General features: G+C 37.8%; 1 protein-coding gene across 20 annotated transcripts in view; it reads right to left on the minus strand.

Moving 5' to 3' along the window:
* The window catches only part of NUBPL (nucleotide binding protein like), a 445,280-nt gene that overhangs the window by 205,573 nt on the left and 216,643 nt on the right, over positions 1 to 23,064 (minus strand). For all 20 annotated transcript variants that reach the window (XR_004184955.1, XR_004184957.1, XR_004184956.1 and 17 more), the window contains one exon: positions 9,789 to 9,874. Coding sequence is in view for 11 of the 20 variants with exons in the window: in XM_017961088.3 (XP_017816577.1) it covers positions 9,789 to 9,874 (86 nt within the window). In the remaining 9 variants the exon portion in view is untranslated. The remainder of the gene's footprint in view (positions 1 to 9,788; positions 9,875 to 23,064) is intronic.

Here is a 23,064-nt window from a genome sequence, read left to right on the forward strand (position 1 = left end):
TCAAAGTATAAGGTCCTTTTATCTTTTTACCTTAGCTACTTTACCTGAAAGAAGGCAAATACTACCACAACCTTTTTGTGTGTGATTCTTGCAGTATTCCAATTCATCACTGGCTCAGAAAGGCACTTCTTAACTTTTTAAAAATTGATTCTCTTGAAATATCAACATTGCTCTGAATATTGGATTTTTCTGTCTAAATCTGTTGAATTAAGGAGGCTCAAAAGGCTCCAATTTTAATTTCTTTTTGTCATTTTAAACCCAGATACAGGTAAGTAACAAGCAAGATTTTTAAGCTACTATGTAATCCAATTTATCCAGGTTAAAATCAGGTTAAATGCTTGCTGGTTGGAACCTGTCATAAGCATGAAAAGCCATGATTTAAGAAAAAGTGAGGAGGAAAAATTCATTGTTAAATAATGAATGATAATAACTGAAATAGATTAGGTTCACAACTGCTTTTCAGTTCTTTGTTAGACTCGAACCAGTTTTTGGTATACTCCTTGAAGCATGTGCACAGATATTATAATTTTTAAAAATGAGACAGGTGTTCTTATTTTCTCTTTCAGAACAGTCATTTGACAAGGAAAGAACAATGAATGGGGAGGCCTGTGTCCATACTCCTCTCAGGGACCAACTAAATAGTTGTGGCTCCATGAGGTGCAACTCAATTTCTCTATGCCCTGAATTCTTAATCTTGAAAACAAGGATTTATAATGATCTCTAATGTCTACCACGATATCAATAACATTCAGAGCTACCCTTTACCTACCATGTCCTAAGGCTATGCTAAGTACTGTAAATACAATCACACTTCACTGCCATAGTGACCAATGAGATGGGTATTCTCATCCCTAAATCATGGAAGGAAACTCTGAAGCTAAATTATTTGCTCAAGGTCACACAGTTAGTAAATGACAAAGCCAAAATTCAAACTATCTGAGTGACTGGTTTGTATAAGGAAGTTACCAAACAAGATGACAATTAGATACAGACTTTTGTGCATGGAATTAGGTGGCTTAAAATAATAATGAGTCAGTAATGTTGAGCAATATAGCATAGTAAAATTAAGAGCACAGTTATAGGGCAGGCCTTATTTCAGCCATCCTTACCACTCAGTGCTGCAGTCAAGTCTTAGACTTCATTCCTTTCTCCTAAATCCTGGACATGGAACTCCCCTTCCCCTTATCACCCACATGATACCTCCTTGACTGTCAGCAGAACCTTTGGCTCCTTAACTCCTCCCCATTTTCAATCCACCAGTTTCCTCTGCCTTCACTTGTCTACCTTAACAATCGGAACTGCAATTATAAGCAAATTTGATGAAGAACCCTCTTATACCCTAGAATCTGTCGCCCTGTGATAGTCCGTGATGTCCACAGTACTAAAACTCAACTCTGGAGTATCCACAGAAACTGCAGTTAAGAATACGGGCTCTGGAAAGCAGACTTCTTGGATCAGAGCCCAGATGCCCCACTAAACAAATAGATGTTCTTATGTAAGTTATTTAACCTCTCTCAACCACATTTTCCTCATGTGCAAAATGGGGGAAATGATGTTCTGTATTTCACAGGGTTGTTGTGCGAGATGAGTTTAATTTATGTAAATCACATAGAACAGCATTCTAGTTCAAAGCACACAGACTTCTGAGAGAGCTTGGGGAAAGACACAAATGAGCATATATCTCCAGTCTCTGAGAAATAATTATGGCTGAGATGCAGAATGCTATCCAGTCTTATAAAGATAATAAAGATCGTCTAATTTTTCTAAGAAGACAATATAATCCTTAACCTTTACAAATAAATAATAAAAAGTTCCAGACCGGCCAGGCGCAGTGGCTCACACCTGTAATCCCAGCACTTTGGGAGGTTGAGGCGGGCAGATCATGAAGTCAGAAGATCGAGACCATCCTGGCCAACACGGTGAAATCCCGTCTCTACTAAAAATACAAAAATTAGCCAGGCATGGTGTTGGGCGCCTGTAGTCCCAGCTACTCGGGAGGCTGAGGCAGGAGAATTGCTTGAACCCGGGAGGTGGAGGTTGCAGTGAGCCAAGATCACGCCACTGCACTCCAGCCTGGCGACAGAGCAAGACTCTGTCTCAAAAAAAAAAAAAAGTTCCAGACCACAGTAGAATTGTCTCTGTTTTTTGTTTTTGGCAGAAAAATTAAACCACAGGAAAGGTAGAATTTCTCTCTTTTATAAGATAAATATTTTTAAGACTAAAATAGCTATATAATTTTCAGAATTATTTATTAGGAAATAAATCAGTTCAGTGATCTACATTAGGATTTAATCTATATATTTGTTTCCAGGTCAAATGTGGTATAGACTGCTCGCTGCTCACCAAAATTCATGATCTCATCTTCCTTGGCATACAACTAATCAACATTTCTTGGGCTCCTTGAGAAATGTGACATGTGGTCATGTGACTGATTTTAGCTAGAAGAATGTGTGTAGAAGTATGTGTATCACTTCTAGGTCTGGCCCATAAAAATCTCCAAGGTAGGTATATGCCTCTGTATTCTCTTTCCTTGTGGCTGGCTAGAATGAAGATGGCTCCTAATGTAATTTTAGAAGCCACAATTGAAAATGACAGAGGCTCCAACAGTCTGAAAGACCGCATGGAAGAAGGCTACTCTGCTCACCTGTTCATCTACTGTAATAGGACTGTTACATGAGCATGAAAGAAACTTCCATTGTATTTGTATCATTATATATTTTGGGGTTTACTTGTAACAGCAATTTGTCTTCTTTAAATAATGCAAATTTCAAATAATGCAGAATTTTAGACTCAAAATAATATATCAACTTAATAAATCTACATGAAGATAATGTAGATGGCTCAATGAATATACTCAAGGCATAAATCTCAAAGAACAGTAGTGTTTAAAATTCTAATTATTATTTTTTTCTTTTTTTGAGACAAGGTCTCACTCTAACACTCAGGCTGGAGTGTACTGGCATGATCACAGTTCACTGCAGCCTAGACCTTCCAGACTCAAGTGATCCTCCCACCTCAGCCTCTTGAGTAGCTTGGACAACAGTTGCATGCCACCATACTCGGCTAATTTTTTATTCTTTTGAAGAGACAGGGGTCTCAATATGTTGCCCAAGATGGTCTTGAACTCCTAGCCTCAAGCAATACTCCTGCCTTGGCCTCACGAAGTGCTGGAATTACAGGTGTGAGCCACCATGCCCAGCCCCAAATTCTTATTACCAAATAAAGGGATTAGTCAAAATCCTCATGTAAAATACATAAAAATATGTAAATTTATCTGTTTCATAACATTCTAAAAAGTAATTATAAGAAAAATTAATTATTATATAACATTATGTAAACATTGAGTGCTTAGACTGCCAAAAACTACTGTACTTAAGCCATTTATATGCATTATCTTGTTTATTTCTCATCTTAACCTCCTGAGGAAAATACTACTATGATTCCCATATGATGATTGAGAAAACTAAGGCACAGAATAAATAACTCAGGTCATACAGTCACAAAGTGGCAAAGCTGAGATCTACAATTCAAACTCCTCAGCTCATGTTCTTCACTACTATGCAAAAATGCCTCTGCAAGTAGTTTCCTATCATCTAAAACATTATAAGAACATTTGGAAAGCAATTTAATTTGAAACCACTAAAGAATATAAAAAATACAGTTCTCTAAATGATAACAAAAATCTGTATATAAGAAACTTTTTAAAGAGCATTTCTCTTGTCAATATCTTTACCAGTTTCTTCCTTGATGAACACTATTAAATCACAACTCTCATAGAGAAGAAGGGCAGAGATTTGTGACTGAGAACCTAACCTCTTATTTCTTCTAGTTTGTTGTCAACCTGAACTAAAAAGCAGCTCCTGGTAGATTTATTAATGGCGTCATAACTCTCAAAATTATTTTGATTTCTGTCTTTTTTGTTCTAACACTCCTACCCTATACAATCGATTCCCAAGATTGTCAATTCTTCCTTCAAAATGTCAATTACATTCATTTCCCCTTCCATTTTCACTGGCATTATTCTAATTAAGTCCCTTACTGCCTATCACCTACACCATGTTTTTCCAACTTTTTAAACTGTCTTACTGATGAAAGAAATATTTTACATCTTGACTACATGGAAGAAGGCCACTCTGCTGACCTGTTCATCTACTATAATACTACTGTTACATGAGCAAGAAACACACAATACACACATATAATATACGTGTTTATATTTGAGACCAAATCTTTATGAAATAAGACTCTTCCTAAGAGCAATTTACTCTGACACGGTTTAAGCATTTTTGATTACATCTCTTACTGTATCAATTTCATGATCTGTTTGTGGGTCACAATCTGCAGCATGAATAACTTTGATCATTGCAAATGTTCTCTTACATCCTCCATGTTTCCTGGCTCCTATTCTTTTTATTTATCTCCACCAGATTAAAACTTTGTAAAGCTCTATCCTAATGATGTCTACTTCCCATCCAGCATTCTTTATGAACTCCTCTTATAATCTTAAGAAGAAAGTACAAATTCCTTAGCCTACTGTTTAAGGCTCTACCAAACCTGGCCATACACCAATACACACTACCTCAACTATAGACAAACTGAACAATCCTGAACACAACTTGTGTATTCCTGATTCTTTCAAGACTGAATTCTGTCCCTCCCTAGTCCCTAGATATGCCTATGAAAATCCTACTCCACTCATTCACTCAGCATATATTTAGTGAGAAACTACATCTTCCAGGCACAGGGAGAGAGACAGGTGGTCCCTGTACTCACCGAGCTTATAGTATGAGTATAGTATAGTATAGTATAGTATAGTATAGTATAGTATAGTATAGTATGCAAATGTGAAAGTACTAACAAATGTGAAAACAGTTACAAAAGCAGTAATAGAGTATAATTGTATCATAAAACTAAAAAAGCTCATAAAAGGGTTAGGGCGGGCTGGGCGTGGTGGCTGACGTCTGTAATCCCAGCACTTTGGGAGACCGAGGCAGGTGGATTGCTTGAGGTCAGGAATTCGAGACCAGCCTGGCCAACATGGTGAAATCCCATCTCTACTAAAATACAAAAATAAGCTGGGCATGGTGGCGGGTGCCTGTAATCCCAGTTACTAGGGAGGCTGAGGCAGGAGAATTGCTTGAACCCAAGAGGCAGGGGTTGCAGTGAGCTGAGATCGCACCACTGCACTTCAGCCTGGGTGACAGAGTGAGACTCTGTCTCTCAGGGAGAGGTGTCCTCTCCCTGAGAAAAGCCTTTTGTTTAAGTACCAAAGTATAAAAAGGACTGTTAACAGGTGAAAAGTGAGGTTAAAATGTTCTCCAGTAGGGAAAAAGCATGGTAAGGGTCTCGAGGAGAAAAATGGTGTGTGGAAACTTCAAAGAAGTGGAAGAAGACCAGTTTGGCTGTGGCACAGAGAAAGCAAGGCAGAGCAGCCCATGAGCTGGGGGTAAAGGGAACAGCAGATGTGGATGGCATTACATCCTAAATCAAAGTATCCTGCCTGCTATATGCCAGGTAACTATGCATTTAAGATTGTTTAAAGCATGTTTTCTTGCTATCCAAAACTTGCGTTCTTCTGTGAAGACTGACAGGTAAACCTGTAGTGCAATAAGAACCAAACTAAATGTATGTGTAAGTAGATCCCAGATAGGAGTATTAACTTTTCCTGGCACACTGGGAAAAGCTTTCTAGAGGAAATAATGTCTGAGCAGAGATGTTAAAAATGAATACATGAGTTCCCTAAACTGGCCGTGGTTTATCAGGCAAAGGACCAGGATGTGTAAAATTACAGGGGCATGAAAAAAATAATCATGGCTTTTCCATAAAGCCATCCCTGATAGTCTGGAAGAAAAAGTGTTTTCATGCTTTTCAGAATTTAAGGCCTTTGCATCAAAACAGAGTTAGTCTACAGGATGATAAAGTACTTGAAGAAAGAGGCTTCATCCTTCTTTACTTTTTTCTAAACCACTAATGGAAGTTTATTACAGTACTTTGCTTATAGAAGACACTAAATATCAGTAAATATAGACTTGTGGAAAAATAAATTAATCACATTTGTTGAATTAAAAGTAACTAAGTGATCCCTTATGTGCCAAAGGAGTAAGAGAATAAATATACTTTAATTTACTTTTCAGTAGCAGGGAAAGAGATTATCAAAGAAGTAAAGGATATATAGTGCAATGGTAGGAGAAGGGCTCCAAATCGGGGTGCCTGGGACTCCCATGTATAAGAAGGCAAGAAAAATGAGTGAGAATGACACAACACATAAATTACTCATTATTAAAAATGTATAAGACTGAAATTTTTTTTTTTTTTTTTTTTTTTTTGAGACGGAGTCTCGCTCTGTCGCCCAGGCTGGAGTGCAGTGGCACGATCTCGGCTCACTGCAAGCTCCGCCTCCCGGGTTCACGCCATTCTCCTGCCTCAGCCTCCCGAGTAGCTGGGACTACAGGCGCCCACAACCGCGCCCGGCTAATTTTTTGTATTTTTAGTAGAGACGGGGTTTCACCGTGGTCTCGATCTCCTGACCTTGTGATCCGCCCGCCTCGGCCTCCCAAAGTGCTGGGATTACAGGCAAGACTGAAAATTTTTATGTTGTTTTAAAAAATAGTCTACCTACAAATATTAAGATAATTAAGGATTTGGCACAGTTGCTGCCATTTCAGGCAAAGAACAGAAAATTTAATAGCTCATCTCTTCTCCTACTTCCCCTATCTAAGCCTTGAGTTTTAAGAAATCATTTAAATTAACTTCAATATGTTCTTGCAGACATTACTAAACTCTGTCCATACCGATGCATTCCAATGACATCATTGTTTCCACGGTAACTAATGCATGTCAAATGGGAGAAAAACAGAGAGCAGGACTAAAAACCAAGGGGAAGAAATGCAATAAACTGGTATAAACAAAGCATAACATCTTTTTTTGTATTTATAAAACACTTAATAATTTCAAATCCTTTACTATTACTTAGGCTCTGGGACTTTTAAGGCCCAGAGGGATCTCAGAGGTCATCAAATCCACTTCCCACTCATAGCCAAGACCTTCTTTACAATGTAGCTAATCATGATTGCCCAATTGTTCACAGAGCTTATTGCTGGAAAGTTCTCACTCATTCACCTGCAAACATTACTGAATACCTATCTTGTTCTTCAGGTTTAAGAGATGATTAAGACCTTCTATCTCTTTTAAAAAATGTTTGTAGTTTAGAAGGCAAATAATTTAAATGTAGGGTGAAAAAAAAGAGAGAGCTATAATAAAGATACAGGAAGATGTCCAAAAGTTCTTACAGAGGAAAGAACTATAAATTTCAACTTGGAAGAATTACACAATTCCAATGACTTTCATTTCTACTCCCACTAAGTCCCACAAACCCATGACAACATCCTGGACCTTGCCATGACCCAGAACTGCTCTAACTTGGCAAACTTATACTCGAACATCAACTTTCTGATCCCAAACAGCTCTTTCACCTTCTAACTGATCCCTGAAGTAGTTCTATGAGCCTTATGCAGTCCATCAGCCTTCATCTGGAATATGTCTTCATAATACTTCCTTGCTAATATCCTCAGCATTTATCCTTCAGTGGCATCCACCTAGCAATAGCCTAACCTGGACTTAGTGATCATCCCTCTTCCTCTCTGTTATATTCCATAAGGATTATCTGTCCAACCCTCTGCCTTAGAATCTAGGAAAAAAATCTGTCAGAACAGTATAAGTATCCAAGTTTACAGGTATACAGATTTACATAGGGACTGAAAAATAATATATGCTGAATTTGGCAACTACGGTCATTAGACTCCTAACTAGCAAAGTCCATGTAGGACTTGCTCCATATACGTAGTCACCTCAAATGGCAGTGTCAGTTGAAATGGTATTTTGATATACAAAATGATAATTTATACGGGGTAAAACTGTAAAGAGGTCTTACTTCTGCTCTGTTTAAAACTTCTTCCTCAAAGAATTCATGTTTTTGGGTGAGTGAGACACCCTCAACTCTCATCGTACAGAATGAGAAGTTAAGCATTCACTTATGTGCAAATAGAATGGCTATTATCCTGACTTTGGAGTGATCTTAACAGACAATTGGCACTGTTATCTAATTTCTGCCAGAAAGAAGCATTATAGATTACTTAAGTCAATGTCATAATTTTTGGTAGATAACCTTCTAACTTTTTGCTGATTTGTATTTTAAAATCCCATATAATAAGTAACCTTATTTAGTTATCTGGGTAGGCATTACTTGTGTCTAGTTTGTCTTACAGGGCATAATATGAAGTAACATTGCTCAAATTAGGTGCTTTAGAGAGAGTTTTCTGTGTGAGGCAGGCATTTGGTTATCATTGTTTTAAAAATTTTCCAACCTAAAGTTCACAACATAGAACAATGGCCCTAAACTACTTGCTGATTACAATTATAAACCTGCTAGTGAAAAACCCTTGGACCACCTGGAAGGTAAGCAAACAGGCACCTTCCTTATCAGCCTCCTCATCATGAGAACATGTCAATCCAACCCAGAGTTCCGCAGCTTGCCAATGCCCACAGCACTGTGCTAACTGGCAAGGGAGAAGAGGTACTTGAGGAAATTCACCTCGACCATTCTACTACACTATTTTATACTTTTCAGAAGCCCTCTGAGAGATAAACATTTATGAAAGCTTCCCTTCAAGTCCATTCATTCAAATACATTATTGGATCTTATCCTGTGTCATGGTCTCACTGAAGAATCTGATAAAAGTTATAATTCGTTCCATACCAAAACAAATACATGTAGGCATACAATTTAGGGCTGGGGGAGGTGAGGGGGAGAAAAATCATGAGACTCCTGAAGCTAATCTACAGACTGAAGTCTAAAAAGCTCTGATGTATATGCTCTAAAATCTGTCTTTGAATTAAGCAAGGCTACTAGCTAGCCACAGAGAAGTATCATGTTGGCGTTGTACTGAAATGTTTGTTTTAAATTGTACTCCAGCACGATTCCATCTGCTTTTGTTGAGGCACACTAGAAGGAAGAACCCTGTATTTACTGTAAAGAAGGTGATGAGAGTGTGTTCATTACATACACAGGTTCTTCTTTCTAAGAACTTAGGGAAGATACTTCTCTCTGGTCTCAGCTCTGTCTCTCTTGAGCATCCAGTTTTATTTTTTTTTTAACTTGCAGAAATGCACAGTTTTATAATAGTACTATATTTCTTTCCCTTTGGCTGCCAGAAAAGTCGTGGTACACCCCTAGCATGTATTTAAGTTCCTTAATAGCATGCAATTTGTTTACTGACTTCACTTCTGACTCCATCTAACTTTAATTATTTTGTCTATTTTTATTTTATTTTTAACTTTCATTCCACCAAATTGGGTAGAAAATCCTGAAGTGCCTCCTAGAAGAAGGTGAGCTATAAATGAGTTGAACTGTAGGAGGCAGAAGGAAAAAAGTAATCTTTTTTCATCTGTTTCCCCATAAGTGATCTATTCAAGTCTATCGATCTAAATAATTTCCTAAAACACTCTTGTAATTTTTTTTTGGTCAGTGAGAGCTGCAAGTATGAGAGAAGTAGTACTTCTATAGAAAACTCTTACCTAAAGGGTGTCTTAGAATTCTTCTGGATTAATATCTTGTATAGACGCGTTTGCACCTATAAGTGTGTTTTTAAAGTAACTATAACGATAAACTAGGACTTTCATAAAGACTTCTGCACAGGACTAAATTAAAACTTTAACTGTATTTTTCAATGACTTGCTTCTTCAGTTAGAAGAGTTTTATATTTTTCAACAGTGAAGCTGTAAATGCTTACGGGCACATGGACTTTGCGAAACATCTCAGCACCCTTGTGCGCATCCATCAATGCGACGTCCTGGGGTGTGGAGACAATCACGGCACCTAGCCAAAGTTAAACAAAATGCTATTATGTTTTAATTATTTATGGAGAAATTACTTTCAACATTATGTTGCTTACATACGCAAATAGTCTATTACATTAACTACTTAGGTCACTCACATACATTTTACACAAATGAATGAGAAAGACAAGAAAATGTCGACTTTGTTTTTGCCTACCTTTGAATCCTCACTTCTAAAATCACAACTGGGCTGGGCATGGTGGCTCACGCCTACAATCCCAGCACTTTGGGAGGCCAAGGTGGGCGGATCATTTGGGGTCAGGAGTTCAAGACCAGCCTGGCTAACATGGTAAAACCCTGTCTCTACTAAAAATACAAAAATTAGCCAGGCATGGTGGCTCGTGCCTACAATCCCAGTTACTTGGGAGGCCGAGGCAGGAGAATCACTGAAACCCAGGAGACAGAGGTTGCAGTGAGCCAAGATCACACCACTGCATTTCAGCCTGGCTGACAGAGCAAGACTCCATCTCAAAACAAAAAATAAAATAAAATAAAAACAAAATCACAACTGACTAATCAGTGATTCAGGATCATAACTCTATCAGTGGAACTTTCTTCCCATTCAGATAACGTGCAGTTATACAGATGGATGAGGTAGGCTTTACTTTCAAATTAACAGTCCAATAGCCAGGCATGGTGGCGTGTTCCTGTAATCCCAACTGCTTGGGAGGCTGAGGCGGAGGGATCACTCAAGCCCAGAAGTCCAAGACCAGCCTGGGCAATACAGTGAGACTCCACCCCAAAAAAAAAAGGCCGGCACGGTGGCTCAAGCCTGTAATCCCAGCACTTTAGAGGCCTAGTGAGGCGGGCGGATCACGAGGTCGAGATCGAGACCATCCTGGCTAACACGGTGAAACCCTGTTCTACTAAAACCATACAAAACTAGCCGGGCGAGGTGGCGGGCCGTAGTCCCAGCCACTCGAGGCTGAGGCAGGAGAATGGCGTGAATCCAGGAGGCGGAGCCGCAGCAGTGAGCTGAGATCAGCTACTGTGACCCAGCCTGGGAGCGACAGGAGCTTGGTGACTGCCTCAAAAAAAAAAAAAAGGAAGAAGGAAGAAAGAAGGAAGAAGAAGAAAGAAAGGAAAGGAGAAAGAGGGGAGGAGGAGGAGAAGAGGAAGACGAAGAGGCGGAGGAGGTGGAGGAGTAGGAGGAGGAAGAGGACGAGGTTGTTAATAGTCTACCTGGGAGACTGAAAAATTAAGCATTACAATACAATATGCTAAGGAGGAGAAGAAGGAGAACAAGGGGGAGGAGAAGAAAGAAGAAGAGGAGGAGGAAGAAGCTGTTAATATTCTACTTGGGAGACTGAAAAAATAAGGATTACAATACAATATGCTAAGCATCATAACAGAGGTGTGCACAAAGTGTTATGGAGTTATAAAGAAGAAACAGGAAGAAAAGCTAACTAATTCAATCTAGGAGAGAAAATGGTGAAATATGACAGATGGAAGCTAGACATAGGAGAAGCAATAGAGGAAAGTTTCCAGGAAGATGTGATTCTTAAGCTGAGTCCTAGAAGTTTATATTCTTAAAAACTCACACTATGGAAAGCAGTTTGGTGGGAATAAAACTGAGGGCTGTGGCAGAAATTCAGATGCAAAATGTTAGAGGCCTGAACTGAAATGGATGGAGACGGCAAATTTTCTGGATCTCCACTACTACCCTACAGAAACCAGGTAGTACTAGGGTATAGAGTTTTGACAGAAAGTGCAGTACAATTTTTCTTTAGGTCGAAATAACAAAGGCCTGGTTAAGATTGGCAGAGTCTGTGAATTTTTTTTTAACTTTGTGGTTCCCTCTCGATGATAACCTAAAAGATAATTAACATAAACATAATATGGATCACATGGCTGACCATCACCTTATAACTAAATACACAATGCTACGACAATTCAGAGCCCCAAACTGTTAAACTGGTATCAAGCGGCAGTCTGACACAACTAATGAAAACAGAGGCAAGATTAACAATAAATAACTGATTACACCAAGTGAAGGTATTAGATAATAGACAGTATTGCCTGAAGGGATATTTTGAAGAAGTTTGAATAGAGAAAAGTGGTGGGAGAACCAAGTTATCACAAAGCACATGGCAGTATAGCCATGCCAAACTCAAAAGAACCTATACAGTAGTAGTTAGCTATAAATTCATCTTGCAATCAGCATCTTCATTTCAGGAAAAAACATGTTTTACATTAAATTAATGTCATAAATTCGAATTTTACTGATTTTGTAAGTTTTGCTTGTATTTAATTTAATTTTTGAACTATACAGTATGAGCTAAAAACTTAAGGAATTTGTGTTTATACCTAGTTAAGTAATCTTATAATAAAAATAAGTCAGTATGGGGTGTGGGAAGATTATTTTTCTTTTAGAAGAAGGGCCTATTCATTACTCAAGTTTGAGATACACTATTTTTAGAATTCTAAGAGATCAGGATTCAAAATTTGATTCTACAGCTGACTACCTGTGTGACTAGATAATGACTTAACCTATCAACCTATCAGAGTTTTTGTTTCTTCATTGACAAAATGGCATGTAAATACTTAGGTCACAGGGTTAGAATAACTAAATAAACCACTATACACAGTTACTTGACATGATGCCTAACATTCAATAAATGATAGCTATCACTGTTAATATCATCATTATTACATTTGTTATTGTTATTAATAAAATGCCTTATACGTTGCTGGGAGGGTCATTTTCCTAAAGGCTATCAAGCAGCTCATCCTACTTTTCAAACTGTTCCATGGATCACTACAGCCTAGTATTTGATTGACTTCGCCCAAGATACCAAAAATTAACACTCCTCTTTCCCCTTTTGCAAAGACTGACGGAAATTACATCTTGGCAAAAATTATACTCTACACCTCCAATACACTTCCAGAATTTGCCACCTTCTAGATTCTGTTATTAATGTGTTTCCTAGTTTTTTTCATATCCAGTCATTTGGAAGGGATCAAATTCCAGCTTTGGCTGTATCCAGCTATATAACTAACCTCAAACGAATAACTCAGAATCACTCTGAGTCTCGGTTTCTTTAACTGTAAAACTAGTGCCTGCACTAGATAGTTTCCAAGGACTCAGTTACCTCTATGATTACACTATTTAGCATTCCATCTTAACTATAAATAGCTTTTAGAACTACCTCTGCTCAACCTAACTGCCCTAATAATCTTATTTAAGAGGTATTAGTCGTCAATCTCAGAGCTATTCTCTTCCTACATAATCAGAGGAGGCTATTTCCTCCAAATCTTCTCCTTCACTATATATTAGTATGTAGGGTGTTCTCTACTGCATTGGCTCTAAAAAGTATTCTTAGCTTTCATATGATATAAACACGTTACTTTTTACATACTTTTTGTCTACTATTTGTATCATCTTTACACAATGTAACTTCAAGGGCAATTATGATATTTTTCATCTTTTTATCAAACAAAAGTAATGACATAATATTTTGCACAAAATAAGCACTTAACAAAAGATCAGCAATTTAAACAATGTTCTTGTATTTTCAGAATCATCTCCCCTAGATGATCATATCCCCTAGATTATAAACTTTAAGTTGGCAACTCCTTGCACTAGGAGTCAAGAGCTCCACATTCTGGTTGTGATGACAGTCTTAATATAATATATAACCTTGAATAACTAACTAAGTCTCAATATATCTCAATTAACTCCTTTACAAATTGAATCTATTTCCATAGGCCCTATTTAACTTAAACAGCTGTTACATTAAAAAAATTATAAAAATGTTCGGAGACATTATTTTAATAGCTGTAAGATACTAGAGAGGGGGATTAAACTGGCTTGGTTTTCTCTGTACTTAATTCACCTTAACACAGTAACACAAATAAGCATCTATGCCATTTGAGTTTCTTTGCAGAATAGTCTGAATAGCACCATTCGAACAAATTAATAACAACATTTGACAAGGACAGTGATCATCTTTCATGTCCTGTCAAATGCTCATGAAGCATGTAAACATTTCAAGGAACTGTATTTATATAACTTTTTTTGGTATAAATTTTTTTTTGTCTACTATTTGTAGAAATATATGGGGTATTTTGCTGAAATATATGTTCTTAATTAATGATTAAGTCCTTAATCACAATACAATCAGCCTCTGGGTTTTGCCCTGAAAAAAAAAATTTCTAATCCTTGTTGAAGAAGACCAAAAACACAACTGGTTCACACATAAACCACTACCTCTTTTGCTGTATAGTATATCAAAGTTTAGTATAGTGTATAAGTTTCATATATCATATAAGTAATCATTTCAAATAGCCCTAGAATGAGCTTCAGAATTTATGATAAGAAAATAATGCATAAAGAAACAACACAACCTCCAGTAAAATTAAATTTAGTCCTTAATCTAGCATAACCCAGATTTTTATTTTAAATTTTATTTGAATTTTTGTGAGTACATAGTAGGTATATATACATAAGGGGTCCACGGGATGTTTTGATACAGGCATGCAATATGTAATAACCACATCTTGGAAAATGGGGTATCCATCCCCTCAAGCATTTATCTTTTGTGTTATTAACAATACAATTACACTTTTAGATATTTTTAAATGTACAATTAAGTTATTATTGACTATAGTCACCCTGTTGTGCTATCAAATACTAGGTCTTACTCATTCTTTCTAACTATTATTTTTGTACCCATTAGCCACTACCATCTCCCCCCGACCCCAGTACCCTTCCCCACCTCGAATAACTATCCTCTACTCTCTCTGTCCATAAGTTCAATTGTTTTAAATTTAGATCCCACAAATAAGTGAGAACATGCAATGTTTGTCTTTCTGGCCAGGCTTACTTCACTTAACACAATGGCCTCCAGTTCCATCCATATTGTTGCAAATGACAGGATTTCATTCTTTTTATGGCTAAATAGTACTCTACTGTGTATAAATAACACATTTTCCTTAATCATGCATCTGTTGATGGACACCAAGGTTGCTTTCAAATCCTGGCTATTGTGAATGGTGCTGCAATAAACATGGGAGTACAGATATCTCTTTGGTATACTGATTTCCTTTCTTTCGGGTGTATACCCAGCAGTAGGACTGCTGAATCATACCGTGGCTCTAAGTTTTTTGAGGAACCTCAAAACTGTTCTCGATAGTGGTTTTACTAATTCATATTCCCACCAACAGTGACAAGGGTCCCCTTTTCCTCACATCCTTGCCAGCATTTGTTATTGCCTGACTTTGGACATAAGCCATTTTAACTGGGGTGAGATGATATCTCTCTGTAGTTTTGATTTGCATTTCTCTGATTATCAATGATTCTGAGCACCTTTTCATATGTCTGTTTGCCATTGTATGACTTCTTTTCAGAAATGTCTATTTAGATCTTTTGCCAATTTTTAAAATGGACTGTTAGATTTTTTCCTATAGTTGTTGGAACTCCTTATATATTCTGGTTATAAATCCCTTGTCAGTTGGGTAGTTTGCAAATATTTTCTCCCATTTCCTGGTCGTTTCTTCATGTTGATATTTCCTTTACTGTGCAGAAGCTTTTTAATGTGATGTCATCCCATTTGTCCAGGTTTGCTTTGATAGCCCATATTTTTAAATTTTATTTATTTATTTATTTATTTGTTTGTTTATTTTTGAGACGGAGTTTCGCTCTTGTTGCCCAGGCTGGAGTGCAGTGGCACAATCTCAGCTCACTGCAACCCCTGCCTCCTGGGTTCAAGCAATTCTCCTGCCTCAGCCTCCCAAGTAGCTGGGATTACAGGCATGCGCCACCATGCCCAGCTAATTTTTGTATTTTTTAAGTAGAGATGGGGTTTCTCTATGTTGGTTAGGTTGGTCTCGAACCCTGACCTCAAGTGATCCACCTGCCTCAGCCAGTAAGTGCTGGGATTACAGGCATGAGCCACTGTGAAGGGCTTTTTTTTTTTTTTTTTTTTTTGAGATGGAGTCTTGGTCTTTCGCCCAGGCTAGAGTGCAATGGCACGATCTCATCTCACTGCAACCTCCGCCTCCCAGATTCAAGCAATTCTCCTGCCTCAGCCTCCTGAGTAACTCGGATTACAGGTGCCCACCACCACCCCCAGCTAATTTTTGGTAGAGATGGGGTTTCACCTTGTTGGTCAGGCTGCTCTTGAACTCCTGACCTCAGGTGATCCATCCATCTCTGCCTCCCAGTGTGCTGGGATTACAGGCGTGCACCACCGCACACAGCCCCGGATTTTTAAATTTTAAAGGAATTATGTCAGTTGATTCTTGTTACTGTATCACTCAACATATGGTCTCTGAAACCTGATATTACATTTTATCTTTCTAATACTTGGCTTTCTACCTGTTAAATTTTAATTTTTCCCAGAAACATGAGCCAATATGAATTAGTCTAGAATTTTCTCCCTTTATATCATCATTAATGATGTCACTTCAGTTTGTGATTAAGAGACTGATAGAAAACTTGTGCTCCCTCTACCGACTGTAAGGAAATGTCAACAGCAAAAAAAATAAAGTTTAGTTTGCAATAAATGGAATTATTTCCTGAGGAAAAAATGCCTATCTCAAGAAGCCCATCAAGAATTCTCTATCAATTTTCTTTTTTTTTTTTCTTTTTCTTTTTTGAGACGGAGTCTCGCTCTGTTGCCCAGGCTGGAGTACAGTGGCGCAATCTTGGCTCACTGCAAGCTCCACCTCCCAGGTTCACGCCATTCTCCTGCCTCAGCCTCCTGTGCTGGGACTACAGGCGCCCGCCACCATGCCTGGCTAATTTTTTGTATTTTTAGTAGAGGCGGGGTTTCACTGTGTTAGCCAGGATGGTCTCCTGACCTCATGTTCCGCCCGCCTCAGCCTCCTAAAGTGTTGGGATTACAGGCGTGAGCCACCATGCCAGGCCAAGAATTCTCTATCCATTTTCTAAAGTAAATGTCTAAGTCTAAACGATTAAATAATATTGTTTAAATGCTAATTCACAACTTGTAATCCTTTTAAAAGGCTTCTTATCAGCTGAGATTTACTATAATTTACTATAAAAGGTTAACTGGCAGACACTGGCAAATATGTAAACATTTTACAAAATAATTATTTAGAATATTAATTGTTAATTCTCCTATTAAGAGGAAAATCTATTTATGACTGCATATCTGGATTTGGGTCAAAGGTCAGAGTAGTTAAACATTTAAAACTGATGATTCCAGGTGTCAGGCTGATCATAATTATACCAATGTGGAAAAACTCAACTATGAATTCTAGTCCCCAGGGCACAGATTGTATCTAATTCTCTTGCTCGACTGAGAACTTCAGTGCTAGAGCCTAATAAACACGTGCAACAAAACCTGCTCAGGATTATAGCTGGAGAAATAATTCTATACCTTACAATTATGAGCATATTGATATAAAGTCAAATAAGACGTTAAAAAATTAACTATTTTTAATGTTCACACCTGCTCTTAATATTTGGTGCTACTGATTCTCCTTTATTTAGAAATATACTTGCATCGAAAGAAAATAATCATTCAATGTCTGATGTTTAACAAAAACAATACCAAATATAATTTTCTATTAAGCACTGGTATATTTTAGGTCTCCTCTGTCTTTCTCCTGCCACCCCCAAAATTCCTGAGTTTTAAATATAATTTGCTATAAGATCAAGGATTACCTATCAATATTAGTATCAGCAGAAAGAAAACATAATTTAAAAGGTAAATTCACCTAAAATGTACTCACAGACAGTGTTTCAACAGGAAATATAAGTAATTCTTGGATGAGTCACTATTTTGACCTCTTGCTCCTTTCTAATAGACTACACGAGTGATTACAGTCATAAAGAGAATATGTTTTATTAATTTAGAAATGAATCATTATCTTGCTCACCTCAGAAAGAAATCCTCCCATAGAAAATTATATCAATTGGCTGGGCACAGTGGCTCACGCCCGTAATCCCAGCACTTAGGGAGGCAGAGGTGGGCAGATCACAAAGTCAGGAGATTGAGACCATCCTGGCTAACACAGTGAAACCTCGTCTCTACTAAAACTACAAAACATTAGCCAGGCGTGGTGGTGGGTGCCTGTAGTCCCAGCTACTTGGGAGGCTGAGGCAGGACAATGGCATGAACCCGGGAGGTGGAGCTTGCAGAGAGCCGAGATCGCACCACTGCACTCCAGCTTGGGCAACAGTGCGAGACTCCATCTTAAAAAAAAAAAAAAGAAAGAAAGAAAAAAAGAAAATTGTATCAATTGCTGAAAAAAGAATTAAACACAATAATAACTGGAAACAATGCTATATCAACATTACTGGTGTTCTAAATCATCCTAATTGATAAGAAAGAAAAAAAGTTACTGGTGAGAGAGACCAAGTGTGCTTTGGAAGGTTAAGAATCCAACTTTGAATAAGTGTGATGTGGTACCAAGAAGAACATATATTCTGTTGATATGGGGTGGAGAGTTCCGCAGATGTCTATTACGTCCACTTGGTCCAGGGCTGAGTTCAAGTCCAGAATATCCTTGTTAATTTTCTATCTCATTGTTCTGTCTAATATTGACAATGGAGACTTAAAGTCTCCCACTATTATTGTGTGGGAGTCTAAGTCTCTTTGTAGGCCTCTAAGAACTAGCTTTATGCATCTGGGTGCTCCTTTCTTGGGTGCGTATATATTTAGGATAGTTAGCTCTTATTGTTGCATTGATCCCTTTACCACTATGTAATGCCCTTCTTTGTCTTTTTTGACCTTTGTTGGTTTACAGTCTGTTTTATCAGAGACTAGGATTGCAACCCATGCATTTTTTCCTCTTTTTTTTTCTATTTGCTTGGTAAATATTCCTCCATCCCTTTATTTTGAGCCTATGTGTGTCTTTGCACATGAGATGGGTCTCCTGAATACAGCACACTGATGGGTCTTGACTCTTTATCCAATTTGACAGTCTGTGTCTTTTAATTGGGGCATTTACCCCATTTACATTTAAGGTTAATATCGTTATGTGTGAATTTGATCCTGTCATTATGATGCTAGCTGGTTATTTTGTCTGTTAGTTGATGCAGTTTCTTCATAGTGTCAATGGTCTTTTCAATTTGGTATGTTTTTGCAATAGCTGGTACCAGTTTTTCCTTTCCAAGTTTAGCGCTTCCTTCAGGAGCTGTTGTAAAGCAGGCCTGGATGCTTGTCTGTAAAGGATTTTATTTCTCTTTCACTTTGCTTATGAAGCTTAGTTTGGCTGTATATGAACTTCTGGGTTGAAAGTTCTTTTCTTTAAGAAAGTTGAGTATTGGCCTCCACTCTCTTCTAGCTTATAGGGTTTCTGTAGAGAGATCTGCTGTTAGTCTGATGGGCTTTCCTTTGTGGGTAGCCCGACCTTTCTCTCTGGCTGCCCTTAGCATTTTTCCCTTCATTTCAACCTTGGTGAATCTGATGATTATGTGTCTTGGGTTGCTCTTCTCAAGGAGTATCTTTGTGGTGTTCTCTGTATTTCCTGAATTTGAATGTTGGCCTGTCTTGCTAGGTTGGGGAAGGGAAATTCTCCTGGATAATAACCTGAAGAGTGTTTTTCCACTTGGTTTCATTCTCCCTGTCACTTTCAGGCACACCAATCAAACATAGGTTTTGTCTTTTTACAAAGTCTCATTTTTCTTGGAAGCTTTGTTGGTTCCTTTTCATTCTTCTTTCTCTAATTTTGTCTTAATGCTTTATTTCATTAAGTTGCTCTTCAGTCTCTGATATCCTTTATTCTGCTTGGTCGATTAGGCTATTGATACTTGTGTATGCTTCACAAAGTTCTCGTGCTGCTTTTCAGCTCCATCAGGTCATTTACGTTCTTCTCTAAACTGGTTATTCTAGTTAGCAATTGGAAGTAAAACACTCCTCAGCAAATGCAAAAGAATGGAAATCATAAACAACTGTCTCTCAGACCACAGTGCATTCAAGTTAGAACTCAGAATGAAGAAACTCACTCAAAACCACACAACTACATGGAAACTGAAAAACCTGCTCCTGAATGACTACTGGGTAAATAATGAATTAAGGCATAAATAAAGAAGTTCTCTGAAACCAATGAAAACAAAGACACAACATACCAGAATTTCTCGGACACAGCTAAAGTGGTGTTTAGAGAGAAATTTATAGCTCTAAATGCCCACAGGAGAAAGCAGGAAAGATCTAAAATCGATACCCTAACATCACAATTACAAGAACTAGAGAAGCAAGAGCAAACAAATTCAAAAGCTAGCAGAAGGCAAGAAATAACTAAGATCAGAGCAGAACTGAAGGAGATAGAGACACAAAAAACTCCTCAAAAATCAATGAATCTAGGAGCTGGTTTTTTCAAAGGATTAACAAAATAGATAGACTGCTAGCCAAACTAATAAAGAAAAGAGAGAAGAATCAAATAGATACAATAAAAAATGATAAAGGGGATATCACCACTGATCCTACAGAAATACAAACTACCATCAGAGAATACTATAAATACCTCTATGCAAATAAACTAGAAAATCTTGAAGAAATGGATACATTCCTGGACACATCCACCCTCCCAAAACTAAATCAAGAAAAAGTTGAATCCATGAATAGACCAATAAGTTCTGAAATTGAGGCAGTAATTAATAGCCTACCAACCAATAAAAACCAGGACCAGACGGATTCACAGCTGAATTCTACCAGAGGTACAAAGAGGAGCTGTACCATTCCTTCTGAAACTATTCCAAACAATGGAAAAAGAGGGAGTCCTCCCTAACTCATTTTATGAGGCCAGCATCATCCTGATACCAAAACCAGGCAGAGACACAACCAAAAAGAAAATTTCAGACCAATATCACTGATGAACATCGATACGAAAATCCTCAATAAGATACTGGCAAATCAAATCTAGCAGCACATAAAAATAAAAAAACCATATCCACCATTATCAAGTTGGCTTCATCCCTGGGATGCAAGGCTGGTTAAATATACGCAAATCAATAAACATAATCCATCACATAAACAAAACCAATGAAAAAAACCACATGATTATCTCAACAGATGCAAAAAGGCCTTCAATAAAATTCAACACCACTTCATTTTAAAAACGCTCAATAAACTAAGCGTTTTTTTATTTATTGATGGAACGTATCTCAAAATAATAAGAGCTATTTATGACGAACCTATAGCCAATATCATATTGAATGGGCAAAAGCTGGAAGCATTCCCTTTGAAAACTGACACAAGACAAGGATGCCCTCACTCACCACTCCTATTCAACATAGTATTGGAAATTCTGGCCAGGGCAATCAGGCAAGAGAAAGAAAGAAAGGGTATTCAAATAGGAAGACAGAAAGTCAAATTGACTTTGTTTGCAGATGATTATATATTTAGGAAACACCATCGTCTCAGCCCAAAATCTCCTCAAGCTGATAAGCAACTTCAGCAAAGTCTCACAATAAAAAATCAATGTGCAAAAATCATACGCATTCCTATACACCAATAATAGACAAAAAGAGAGTCAAATCATGAGTGAACTCCCATTCACAACTGATACAAAGAGAATAAAATACCTAGGAATCCAACTTACAAGGGATGTCAAGGACCTCTTCAAGGTGCACTACAAACCACTGCTCGAGGAAATAAGAGAGGACACAAACAAATGGAAAAAAATATTCCATGCTCATGAATAGGAAGAATCAATATCATGAAAATAGCCATACTACCCAAAGTTATTTACAGATTCAATGCTATTTGCATCAAGCTACCACTGACTTTCTTCATAGAATTAGAAAAAGGTACTTTAAGTTTCATATGGAACCAAAAAAGAGCCCATATAGCCAGGATAATCCTAAGCAAAGAGAACAAAGCTGGAGGCATCACACTACCTGACTTCAAATTATACTACAGGTCTACAGTAACCAAAACAGTATGGTACTGATACCAAAACAGATATATAGACCAATGAAACAGAACAGAGGCCTCAGAAATAATACCACACATCTACAAGCATCTGATCTTTAACAAACCTGCCAAAAACCAGCAATGGGGAAAGGATTCCCCATTTAATAAATGGTGCTGGGAAAACTGGCTAGCCATATGCAGAAAACTGAAACTGGACTCTTTCCTTAAACCTTATACAAAAATTAACTCAAGATGGATTAAAGGCTTAAGCATAAGACTTAAAACCATGAAAACCCTAGGATAAAACCTAGGCAATACCATTCATGATATAGGCATGGGCAAAAACTTCATGACTAAAACACCAAAAGCAATTGCAACAAAAGCCAAAATTGACAAATGGGATCTAATTAAACTAAAGAGCTTCTGCACAGCAAAAGAAACTATCATCAGAGTGAACAGGCAACCTACAGAATGGGAGAAAATTTTTGCAATCTATCCATCTGACATGGGTTAATATCCAGAATCTACAAAGAACTTAAACAAATTTACAAGAAAAAAACAACTCCATCAAAAAGTGGGCAAAGGACATGAACAGACACTTCTCAAAAGAAGACATTATGCACCAACAAACATATGAAAAAAAGCTCATCATCACTGGTCACTACAGAAATGCAAATCAAAACCACAATGAGACACCATCTCATGCCAGTTAGAAGGCAATCATTAAAAAGTCAGGAAACAATGGATGCTGGAGAGGATGTGGAGAAATAGGAATGCTTTTACACTGTTGGTGGGACTGTAAATTAGTTCAACCATTGTGGAAGATGGTGTGGCGGTTCCTCAAGGATCTAGAACCAGAAGTACCATTGACTCAGCCATCCCATTACTGGGGATATACCCAAAGGATTATAAATCATTCTACTATAAAGACACATGCACATGCATGTTTATTGCAGCACTGTTCACAATAGCAAAGACTTGGAACTAACCCAAATGCCCATCAATAATGGACTGGATAAGAAACTGTGGCACATACACACCACGGAATACCATGCAGCCATTAAAAAAAGATGAGTTCATGTCCTTTGCAGGTACATGGATGAAGCTGGAAACCATCATTCTCAGCAAATGAACACAGGAACAGAAAACCAAACACCACATGTTCTCACTCATAAGTGGAAGCTGAACAATCAGAATACATGGACATAGGGAAGGGAACATCACACACCGGGGCCTGTTGGGCGCTGGGGGCTACGGGAGAGATAGCATTAGGAGAAATATCTAATGTAGATGACAGGTTGATGGGTGCAGCAAACCACCATGGTACATGCATACCTATGTA

Source organism: Papio anubis, chromosome 7 (genome assembly GCF_008728515.1).
Source record: "Papio anubis isolate 15944 chromosome 7, Panubis1.0, whole genome shotgun sequence".
Classification (NCBI taxonomy): Eukaryota; Metazoa; Chordata; class Mammalia; order Primates; family Cercopithecidae; genus Papio; species Papio anubis.